We start from the raw sequence: 12,281 nt of genomic DNA on the forward strand, positions 1-12,281 counted from the left end.
TAAACTGGAAGGCCTTAGGATATTTTCGGGAGAACTATCGCATTAAAGAGATGGTCTACTTCATCTTGCGTGTAACCTTCTTTGCGCAGACTTCTAATTACAAGTAGGCATTTGTTAGCTTCATACAGCTTTTTCTTAACACTAAATTTACAGTTATTCTGAAAAGTTATTCCTAAAATAGACACACTACTATACTGCCTGATATTATACAACATAGAAAAGTCAATAGCATTACCTTTCTTGCGTAGAACTATCCATCCATTATCTCTAGCCGCTTTATCCTGTTCTACAGGGTCACGGGCAAGCTGGAGCCTATCCCAGCTGACTACGGGCGAAAGGCGGGGTACACCCTGGACAAGTCGCCAGGTCATCACAGGGCTGACACATAAACACAGACAACCATTCACACTCACATTCACACCTACGGTCAATTTAGAGTCACCAGTTAACCTAACCTGCATGTCTTTGGACTGTGGGGGAAACCGGAGCACCCAGAGGAAACCCACGCGGACACGGGGAGAACATGCAAACTCCACACAGAAAGGCCCTCGCCGGCCACGGGGCTCGAACCCGGACCTTCTTGCTGTGAGGCGACAGCGCTAACCACTACACCACCGTGCCGCCCCTGCACAGAACTAATTCTTTACATTTAGTGGTGTTACAATGCATTGAGTTTTCCTTGGTCCAGGCCATAAACTTTTGTAGAGCTATATCAGATTTATCTGGCAAATCTCTTGACACAGAAACTAAAATAGTGGAGTCATCAGCGTATTTAGTTTGAGACATTTTTCTTAGCCTTTGGAGGTGATCGCTTCATTATCACAAAGACACGCACATGCGGCGATACCGCTGCAACAAGTCAGCGACTCGTGATTTTTTTTTTTGTCGCAGAATATGAAGCAGGTTTGATACCTGCGATCTATCACAAGCAACAAAAAAATCGCCGTCGCAAATATCCGCACACGAAGCAGTTTCTCGCTCGCGTCAAAAAGTTGCATGACCAAGCGACGGAAAATCGTCCGTGTGCGCCGGACTTAACACTCCCTTGTGTGGTCCCTTTGTTAACTACTTTCCACTCACAAATAACACTGTTGTACACTACTCACTGTCTTCTGTCTGCTAAAAAACTTACATACCAATTAACCATATGCAGGTTTAAAGGACAGAGTTTCAATTCGGAAAATAGAAACTTTGGCCACACTATACACCTAAATATCTCTGCAACAATGTTGGACATTTAATCCAGATTTGTGACACTTTATAATTTTGGAACAATTTTTAAATTTGCCGTCTCCAACAGTTTAATTTATTGTGGCTAAGTTGTATTGGAATTTGATGATAAATCCATTGATGCGACTTGCAAAGTTTGAGAGAGTAAACAGCACCTGGACACATTTCACTGAAAGGCTGGACATCATTTAGTCTGAACAGTGTCATGATCCAGCACATCTATCAGAAGCTCGGTTTTACAGTCACTTAAAGCCGATACGCAGAGCCTTTATTTTTAAATAAATTTGAGTGGATAGTATCTCCACCCTTGACTCTTGTATGCTGCATAAATGGGAATTTAAAAAATATATATTTTTGAGAGTTAAAATCGATCGCAAAGTTGGCGTTCGAGCTGCCCTGCTGAGCCAGCCAGCCCTGAGTGCGTGATGTCACAGCGGGAACCGGTTTTAAGGCCAAGACCTTTGACAGCTATAGACCAAAGTCATATAAATAAAAAATTATGGTGAAAGTAAGAAATCCCGTTACCGACTTGCTCAGCTAAGACTGATTTGACTTCATTGATTGTGGGTTGACTCTCATTCAAACAGGATAGGTGTTATAACTTCTGCAACATGCATGTACATGCATGCATTTTCACTGATAAAACGTAAAAGGCTAATTAAATAATCAGATGAACTGAGACAATCGCATTCTGAAGCAAATTAAATAATCTTATACTGGTAACTTCAACACACAATACAAGTTACATGGATTAATCTAAATGCAGGTAAACGTGTTGTTTTTGTATCCAAATGAGAGTCGGAGCTTGTAGTCGGCCAGCCAACGGCAGCAAAAGTGCTTAAAAAACTTTTGATGGCAAAGTCTTGTTAAAAGTTTGCAACCATGCTAGAAGTTAGCAGCATGGACTAAGGTTTCAGAATCACCCGGTTGCCAACATGGAACTTGACCTTTAAGGTCAAATTTGAAGGTCAAAAGGTCAAAAACAATGCATTTTATGGTTAGTCTTTTTTGGGGGCCTTATATTCATGGAATTCTTTTTCAAATGTTGGCAACCATCTCATCTCATTATCTGTAGCCGCTTTATCCTGTTCTACAGGGTCACAGGCAAGCTGGAGCCTATCCCAGCTGACTACAGGCAGGGTACACCCTGGACAAGTCACCAGGTCATCACAGGGCTGACACATAGACACAGACAACCATTCACACTCACATTCACACCTACGCTCAATTTAGAGTCACCAGTTAACCTAACCTGCATGTCTTTGGACTGTGGGGGAAACCGGAGCACCCGGAGGAAACCCACGCGGACACGGGGAGAACATGCAAACTCCGCACAGAAAGGCCCTCGCCGGCCCCGGGGCTCGAACCCGGACCTTCTTGCTGTGAGGCGACAGCGCTAACCGCTACACCACCGTGCCGCCTGTTGGCAACCATGCTAGAAGTTATCAATAAAGTCTAAGGTTCCAGAATCTAGTGGTTGCCAAAATCATATTTCAAATTTAAGGTGAAATTTGAAGGTAAAAAAGTAAAATAAATAAATTAAATGGGTGGTTCGTCCGTTTTTGGGGGATCTATTTACATGCTATTCTTTTTTTAAAAGTTGGAAACTATGCTAGAAGTCATCAGTAGGGTCTGAAGTTCCAGACTTCAGTGGTTGCCAAAGTCATATTTGTACTTTAATGTCAAATTTGAAAATTAATAATAATAATAAAAAAAACCAGAAGCGGGGATGTTCTGATTCGTCTTTTTGTGGGGTTGTATTTTCATGGCATTCTTTTTAAAAGCTGGCAACCATGTTATTAATTATCAGCAGGGTCTGAGGTTTCAGATTCCAGTGGTAATATAATATAATATAATATAATATAATATAATATAATATAATATAATATATGCTCAAGACTTTATATTGGGATGCTTGATTTAGCTCATCATGGAGCGACTCTGGCCAGTCAGCCTTGAACATTCTGAAATGTATAATTCGAACTGGTTTTCACCAAGACACATCATAGCTCATTAACATAAAATTAACTAAAACCGAATTTTAAATTTTCACCCTGGTCACCCAATTCACTTTATTCTTTTGTTCTATGTGAAGCACATTAAGCTGCCTGTATGAAATGTGCTATATAAATAAAATCTGCCTTGCCTTGGCTCACCAGCGACTTTGCTTTGGCCACCCAATTCACAGACTCCAATAATGACTTCTTATGTTTCTCATGTGAGCACAAGGTCAGATGATTATTGAGATGAAGCAATCTTGACATGTTACCGCCAACGAGTGATGCATTGGCATTGCATCTTGCACGTGCAAATCATCAGGCAAAGGTATGGCTGCAGTCTGACAAGGTATACGTTAATGAAAGCCCTGAGGAGACAGGTGGTTGGAAAGTGGTAGACCAACACTTGGTGGCTGTGTGGCAAAGGAAGCCTCCAGTTCCACATAGTTGCTTAGAACTGATAACATGTGGTTGTAGAACCAAGTGTCGTACACATGCCTGCAGTTGCCTGAAGAATGGACAGCCCTGTATACCTGCATGTGGTTGTGATGCAGATGGATGTTTAAACACTGCAGGGATGGAACATGATAAGGATGAGACAACCTTTTTGTAATAACAGCAACAATAAGTGCAACGCTACACAACTACTACAAATACATAAAATTGAAAATACTACAAAAATATTCAGTCTGTAATCACATTTGAATTTGAATTCTTGCCTTGAAACAAAGAAACAATCTGTTGACATACAGTCCTGTTATTCAGTCACTGTAGAAAACGTTTTGTGTTATTCATACCACAATAATAATGGCCATATAAATTCTACATATTAATCCATATAATTCATCAATATATTTGAACTTCCTATCGCCCAGGTACTAATTATCCAATATCTATGGCAAACAATTTGTATTTTATGAAAGCACATCACAAAATTAAAAAAAAAAAACTGATATTTGACCTCGGTTGACCTTTTGACCTCTATATTACACCTTAAAGGTCAAGTTCCATGTTGGCAACTGGGTGATTCTGAAACCTTAGTCCATGCTGATAACTTCTGGCATGGTTGCCAACGTTTAACAAAAAATGCCATCAGAAGTTTTTTTTAGGGTCTTGGCAGGCCGACTATTACCCTTCTGTGTTCTTGCTTCTTGAAGGCCGATTGTTTTGTTTGGAAACAATCTGACTTTCAGTTGTTCGTTCAGTTCTCCGTTCATTCGCTTCTTCCACGTAAGGGCGAGATGGCAGCAATATCTAGTTTAGAAACAAGACGGCTGCTCCACTCATTCTCTCCATACTGTGTATTCCGCCATTACTGCTCGGCTCAGGCAATTACTAAAACCCGGGACGGAACGGGACGTCACCGGTTTTAGCAACAACCGTGGGGAGGTCACTGCCCGAGCGATATGTCCCATCCCGTTCCGTCCCGGGTTTTACCAACAACCCTCAGCCCATGCTCCAGGAGGACTGGTGCAACTGAACTCACTTTTTAAAAAAATAAAATAAATACTTTCCTTTTCTTGTTTTATTTTTCTTTAATTGTTGGTACTGCACCCTCTTTCAATACGGGCTTATAGCCAACGCTCCTCAACAGATCAGAGGTCTCGTACGACTCTTCAGTAAAATGTGCAGAGCAGAGGAGAGACCACTTCATAGCCGCCCAATGTGCCCATGAACTTCTCACAAAACGCATCCAAATCTTTGCAGTTTGAACATTCTTGGGCCATGAATGCAACATAAATCCACCTTCTGTCGTGTTGCTGCACCCGCCAGCAACACATCTACATGGCATGGCGATAAATTAGCTCAAAATGGAGGATCGGAGTTGCAGTCAGCTCTGTGTTTTAGTATAGCGGAAATGGCGACGAGACTGATAGACTTCCTGCGGTGACGTTACGAACGTCAAGGTCATTCACTCAGATCGCTACCTATATAAATCACTTTAATCATAAAAATTACTCTATTAGATTTATTGTTAACGCTTAAAACTATTTCTGTGCCATTCTTGAGGTCTCAAGGCATTTATAAACGAAAGTGAGGCCATGGCTCTTTAAAGCCTCATCAGAGTGGTGTGATAACTACACTGCCTGGCCAAAAAAAAAAAAGAAGTTGTACACACTAATATTTTGTTGGACCACCTTTAATTTTGATTATGATGTGCATTCACTGTGGCATTGTTTCAACATTATAATACAGTGCCATAAAATTTATTTCCATCCAGAGTTGTGTTTTGTTTTGTTTGCTGAGATCTTGTATTGGCGATGGGAGAGTTGAAGCACTCTGTAAAGTTTTCTCCAGCACATCCCAAGGACTTTCAGTGGGGTTAAGGTTGGGACTCTGTGGTGGCCAGTTCATGTGAAAATAATTCCTCATGCTTCCTGAACCACTTTCACAATTTGTGCTCTAATTTTATCAGGGAAGAAAAAACCCAATGATGGTATAACCTGGTCATTCAGGTCGTCATCTGAGGTCATTTTATTGCCCCATAACGTTGCTGAGCCTTGATCTGACCAACTGAAGCGACCCCAGATTATAACACTGCCTCCAGAGGCTTGTACAGTGGCCACTCTGCGTGATGGGTGCATCACTTCATGCGCTTCCCTTCTTACCCTGACACACCCATCACTCAGGAGTAGGGTTAATCTGATCTCATCAGACCACATGACCTTTTCCCATTGCTCCAGAGTCTAATCTTTACACTCCCGAGCAAACTGAAGCTGTTTCCTCGAAATAGCCTCACGAACAAGTGGTTTTCTTAAACACCGCTCTTTGGTCACAATCTTATGAGTTCTTGTCACATTGTGCATGTGGAAATGCTCTTACTGTCACTATTAAACATAACCATGAGTGCTACTGTCATTTTTTTTTTTTACAATTTAACTTCACGAAGGACGGCACAGTGGTGTAGTGGTTAGCGCTGTCGCCTCACAGCAAGAAGGTCCGGGTTCGAGCCCTGTGGCCGACAAGGGCCTTTCTGTGTGGAGTTTGCAGGTTCTCCCCGTGTCCGCGTGGGTTTCCTCCGGGTGCTCCGGTTTCCCCCACAGTCCAAAGACATGCAGGTTAGGTTAACTGGTGACTCTAAATTGACCGTAGGTGTGAATGTGAGTGTGAATGGTTGTCTGTGTCTATGTGTCAGCCCTGTGATGACCTGTTGACTTGTCCAGGGTGTACCCCGCCTTTCGCCCGTAGTCAGCTGGGATAGGCTCCAGCTCGCCTGCGACCCTGTAGAACAGGATAAAGCGGCTAGAGATAATGAGATGAGATGAACTTCACGAAGCATTTAAGTGATCTCTGATCATGGTCAGTCAAGAGAGGTTTTTTTTTCGACCACATTTCTTCTACAAAGTCGACAGGTCACCACTATCCTTCCAGATTTTAATAATAAGTCGGGACAGCTCTTAACCCAGTTTCAGTCACTTCAGCAATCCGCTTAGTTGTTTTTTTAGTTTTTGGCAGTTGCAACATATTCAAAGGGTCTTAAGTATTTATTTATTGGAGGTTGCAGGACTTGGGTAATAAGATAAATATTAGGTTTCGACCGGTTTTTGTAAGCCGAAAACCAAACGATCCGCTGAAGCTGCAAGAGGAAAAGCCAACACCGGTTATAAATCAGCAACAGGTAGTGTATAGTTTTAAATGTGATTCTTGTGATGAGTTATATCGGTTATACCTGTAGACACTTGCATGAGCGTGTCGAAGAGCATAAAGGCGTGTCTTCAGGCATCGGTAAACACTATAGGACAGCACACGGGATTGCACCCCAAGACGTTAATAAGAACTTTGTTGTCTTAAGAAAGTGTCAGAGTAAATTCAGCTGCTTATTGGACAAAATGCTCTACATTAGAGAAAGAAGACCAAGGCTACGTTTACATTAGACCATATCTGTCTCGTTTTCTTCGCGGACGCACTGTCCGTTTACATTAAACCCCCTGGAAAAGCCAGGAAACGGGAATCCGCCAGCGTCCACGTATTCAATCCAGATCGTGTCAGCTCCGGTGCTGTGTAAACATTCAGAATACGCGAATACGCTGTGCTGAGCTCTAGCTGGCATCTCATTGGACAACGTCACTGTGACATCCACCTTCCTGATTCGCTGGCGTTGGTCATGTGACGCGACTGCTGAAAAACGGCGCGGACTTCCGCCTTGTATCACCTTTCATTAAAGAGTATAAAAGTATGAAAATACTGCAAATACTGATGCAAATACTGCCCATTGTGTAGTTATGATTGTCTTTAGGCTTGCCATCCTTCCACTTGCAAGTGGTAAGTGATGTGCGCTGGGATCACACACACAGCGGCTCAGTCCCGAATCGTGGCTTGTGCACTTCACTCGCGCGCTCTGTGAGCTGCGCAGGGCCGGAGTGCGCACCCTCCAGAGGGCACTCGCTGTTCAGGGCGGAGTGATTTGGAGCGCAGGATGCCTGCGGAGCCGAGCGTATCCGCGTATTGGTGTTGCTGTGTGCACGGCTAACGGTTTTAGTGTAAACACGAATCGTTTTAAGAACATTAATCTGATGATCCGCTGATTCGACGTAATGTAAACGTAGCCCAACTCTCAACATGTAATCAGACTCCTTACAGGCCAACCTTTTTGTTTCGCATTATGCTAATCTATTTTTTTATATGTTCTGACATTGACTTAGCTTACGAACACTCGCTTGATAATGGTGTCCAAGCGGCACCGAAACATCACGCTCTTTTCCTTCATTTTTAGTGCAATTTGTTTTTCTAAATCTTCACTTATAAATGTTCTTAAGTATTTGCTTATTTAAATCCAAATGGCGACTTTTTATACCCCGGGGTATACCTCTGTCCGTCCGTCCGTATTTCTGCCCGTCCGAAACACCCTTTTTCTCAGCAACCACAAATCATAGCCGCTTGGTATCAAGCTTCAGCTTGGGGTTCTATACCGTGTATACCGTTTTCAGGTCTGTCGCACGTCAACTTCCTGTTTACTGACTGAATGTATTTATGAAACATATAGCATGGATTTACAAAATGTTCGTAACACTTTTCTCAGCAACTACAAATCACAACTGCTTGATATTTGGTACCGAGCTTCAGCTTGGGGTTCTATACCGTGTGTACCGTTTTCAGGTCTGTCGCACATCGACTTCCTGTTTACAAAACATATATGATGGATTTTTTTTTTTTAAATATATTTTTTTGGGCTTTTTTCACCTTCATTGGATAGGACAGTGTAGAGACAGGACAGGAAATGAGTGGGAGAGAGAGACGGGGAGGGATCGGGAAATGACCTCAGGTCGGAATCGAACCCGGGTCCCCAGATTTATGGTATGGCGCCTTAGCCACCTGAGCCACGACGCCCCCATATATATATATATATATATATATATGATGGATTTTGAGGCTATTTCAAAATGACAGTTTACCCGGATGCTTTTTGAAAAACCTGGGGAGAACACTGCTCTTTAATTATTTGTTGAAGTCAACATTCATAATAAATGTCCTATTCCTCCGATTGCTTGCATTCTGATATAAGCGGGAGCGGGGGATACGTAAGTGAGCAGTAGCTCACAGTTGACCTTGTTTTGGCCAGGCAGTGTATGTTCATGTGCTGAAAGCTGCACTCACACTGCAAATGACCAAACTGTTGTTGAATCCAATCTGTTCTATGGCTGCTGCCTGTTTATCAACATTTCAACTTGAGGTGACTAAATGCATCATTGGCCTTTAACTTTCAGCAGGTATGCAAAGTGCCCAGTCTCTGTGAAGAATCTGTTAGGATAGAAATCATAATACAGGGTCTCATCTCATTATCTGTAGCCACTTTATCCTGTTCTGCAGGGTCGCAGGCAAGCTGGAGCCTATCCCAGCTGACTATGGGCGAAAGGCGGGGTACACCCTGGACAAGTCGCCAGGTCATCACAGGGCTGACACATAGACACAGACAACCATTCACACCTACGCTCAATTTAGAGTCACCAGTTAACCTAACCTGCATGTCTTTGGACTGTGGGGGAAACCGGAGCACCCGGAGGAAACCCACGCGGACACGGGGAGAACATGCAAACTCCACACAGAAAGGCCCTCGCCGGCCACGGGGCTCGAACCCGGACCTTCTTGCTGTGAGGCGACAGCGCTAACCACTACACCACCGTGCCGCCCCATTTGGATATTATTTGAGATCTAAATATCCCAGAATAATATCAAATTTTTTGAAACACCCTGTATATTAGTATACATTTTATACATTTACAGTGTATTAATGTATAAGCACATTAATATAAAGCTGTGATTTGAGTTACTGCCGGCACTATTATCTGAGCTGTGTCGAAATTATAATCAACCTTCTGATCAGACAGATGAGAGAATAATGTGGTGTAAATGTCTTTCTAATTATATGGTTATAATGATACGTGTGTGTGTGTGTGTGTGTGTGTGTGTGTAGGTGCTCAGTTGCACCACATGACACAGGTGGGCTTGTCAGGTCGTGTGAATGAAAGCAGGCAGCCTGGTGCCTTAAACTGGGGGCCTTATCATGAAGAGGACTTCAGGCCTGTGAACAGAGACCCTGTAAGTGTAACCTTTCCATGCTATATTCACTTTCTCCTTTTCTTTCTGCTCCCTTTGCTTTCCCGTTCTCTGTAAAGCTGTTCTCCTGCTGACGTTTTTCCTTCTTTCCTCTTCCTTGCTCTCTTATTGCATCCATTGTCCAGGTTCTCAACTCTTTCGACTACCCCCTCGTGTCTGTGTTCCAGACCCCCAGGAGCGGAATGAGAGAGCCGTCCGCCCCCCCTGCCCACCTGGACACAATGGGCCTGGGTTTCTCTCCGTCTGCTCCTCCCGAGGAGTCCATTCCCCCCAGCCATTCCTCCGCCTCGCTCATCAAAGCCATCCGCGAGGAGCTGATGCGCCTTTCCCAAAAGCAAGCAGCCCCTACAGGCTACCACAGCTGAGACCTGCTTCCTCCTAACAGCAATACTGCACTGTACTTCCTATGGAAGTGGTTTTTCAGTTGGAAGCCCAAAGAAGAAGTGTGCTTGAAAAAAGAGGAACTTTCTGACATGACTACTTTACTGGCAGCCAAAGCTTTACCTGATGTCAGTGCTAAGCATTGTATGTGAGTGAAAAGCCCATCACTTACACCCTTTAATATTCACATCCTGGCCCCTTTTTAGCACAGATGGACAAACGCACTGTATTGCGATTGATGAACAACACTGTCTTTGATTCAGTACTGGACTTGTACCTTTTTTAGTCGTTTAATTGTTTTTACACTGAAAGTCTTTACCTTACCTATCTGAGGTGTCATGGCAACCCAGAGTTTGTGGTAGCAATTAACTGTTGTACTGACTTTGCGATGACCGAGGAGACGACAGTCAAAACCTCACCACCACACATTCCTTAAAGACCTTTGCTGTCAGAAGTGGTGTCTGTTTGTGGAGTACTGGTTTTATTTTTTTTTTTCCTCTCTTTACCTTTGCATTATAAAGCAAATAATCTTTCGCGAAGCATTCACTTGCGTGAACTTTCATCACTGAAAAGCTGAAGGTTTGCTCTTTGTTATTTTTTACTGTACCAGCAGCTGTTGCTTTACCGTGCACTATTTTTCTAGATTTATAGTAGCATTAGTAATAGTTTTTTTTTCTTCTAATAATCCTCCTTCATCCTGTTGTGGTGCTACTGTTTTTTTTTTTTTTCCGGTTTACTTTCCGGTCCTTAAACCACACATTGCCTTCTGCTGTAAAAGAAAAGAATTCTTTGTCCATACAAATCTCAGAATATATGCATGGACTTCTGATCGTTTAAATTGCATATAGGAGAGAGTTAGATACAGTTTGCGTTAATATACCAGATGCTTTTATTTCACGTTTCTATCATGCATGTTAAAGTCTAATTTTTTTCCATTTTCACTACAATAATTATGCTAATATCCTGTCAAGTTTGCAAAACATTACAGGTATGATGGTGACAATTTGTCTCCAGTGTTTACCTGTATGATCTGTGTAATCATTCAGCGGCACAAATACATCAGTGGATCAGATTTGAAACTCTGATCTGAGACCACCATGAGGCCTGATACCGAAGGCCTGGTCCCACAATACCGATAACTATAAATAAATCGGTCCCCTGTAGTTTATGTGGTCAGTGGTCACACCAGACCGATAACGATACCTATAGCCCAGGCCTGGGTTTATCCGTATTGTTATCACTGAGATTGCTTCTGGAGCCATTTTTCCAAGCCTGGACCTGATCCGATAAAACATCTATCTGACCAATCGGGTAATTGTTTACACGTGACATTGTCTGAGCACGTGCTGTTTTTTCCCGGGCATCTTTGACATCTTTGTTGCATCATGAAGTCACGGAATACGGATTCACGGAGAATAAAAAAATATATAATACAAAACAGGGCGGCACGGTGGTGTAGTGGTTAGCGCTGTCGCCTCACAGCAAGAAGGTCCGGGTTCGAGCCCCGTGGCCGGCGAGGGCCTTTCTGTGCGGAGTTTGCATGTTCTCCCCGTGTCCGCGTGGGTTTCCTCCGGGTGCTCCGGTTTCCCCCACAGTCCAAAGACATGCAGGTTAGGTTAACTGGTGACTCTAAATTGAGCGTAGGTGTGAATGTGAGTGTGAATGGTTGTCTGTGTCTATGTGTCAGCCCTGTGATGACCTGGCGACTTGTCCAGGGTGTACCCCGCCTTTCACCCGTAGTCAGCTGGGATAGGCTCCAGCTTGCCTGCGACCCTGTAGAACAGGATAAAGCGGCTACAGATAATGAGATGAGATGAGATAAATGCAGGTAAGATATTTTAATTATGAACTTCAGCAGTGCAAACATTTAATTGTTTTAGACTTCTTTATCCGTGATAAATCATCCGTGTGAAACCGGTAACCAATCTGTAATAGACCGAAACATCCGCGACCAATCCGTAAATTATTAGCATCCGTGATGCATCCGTATTAAAATCCATAACCACTCCGTATTTTGTATCCTTTTTTATTATAGTTCCGTAATCCGTGACCTATCCGTGTTATATCAACCACCGGAGTGTGTGCATGGGTTGTTTGGAACTCCAGGCTGTACAGTAC

The 12,281-nt window shown here is 43.1% G+C and overlaps 1 protein-coding gene across 3 annotated transcripts in view; it reads left to right on the forward strand.

Annotated features, from left to right (window-relative positions):
• The window catches only part of LOC132887900 (protein FAM107B-like), a 338,230-nt gene that overhangs the window by 180,171 nt on the left and 145,778 nt on the right, over positions 1–12,281 (forward strand). The window contains exons 20-21 of one of the 3 annotated variants that reach the window (XM_060923674.1): positions 9,640–9,764; positions 9,908–11,647. In XM_060923674.1, coding sequence (XP_060779657.1) covers positions 9,640–9,764; positions 9,908–10,147 — 365 coding nt within the window. In that variant the 3' untranslated portion in view covers positions 10,148–11,647. Of the gene's footprint in view, positions 1–9,639; positions 9,765–9,907; positions 11,648–12,281 lie in introns of those variants that run through there. The other 2 variants (XM_060923675.1, XM_060923673.1) reach the window with 2 other exon arrangements.

Source organism: Neoarius graeffei, chromosome 6 (assembly GCF_027579695.1).
Source record: "Neoarius graeffei isolate fNeoGra1 chromosome 6, fNeoGra1.pri, whole genome shotgun sequence".
NCBI lineage: Eukaryota > Metazoa > Chordata > Actinopteri > Siluriformes > Ariidae > Neoarius > Neoarius graeffei.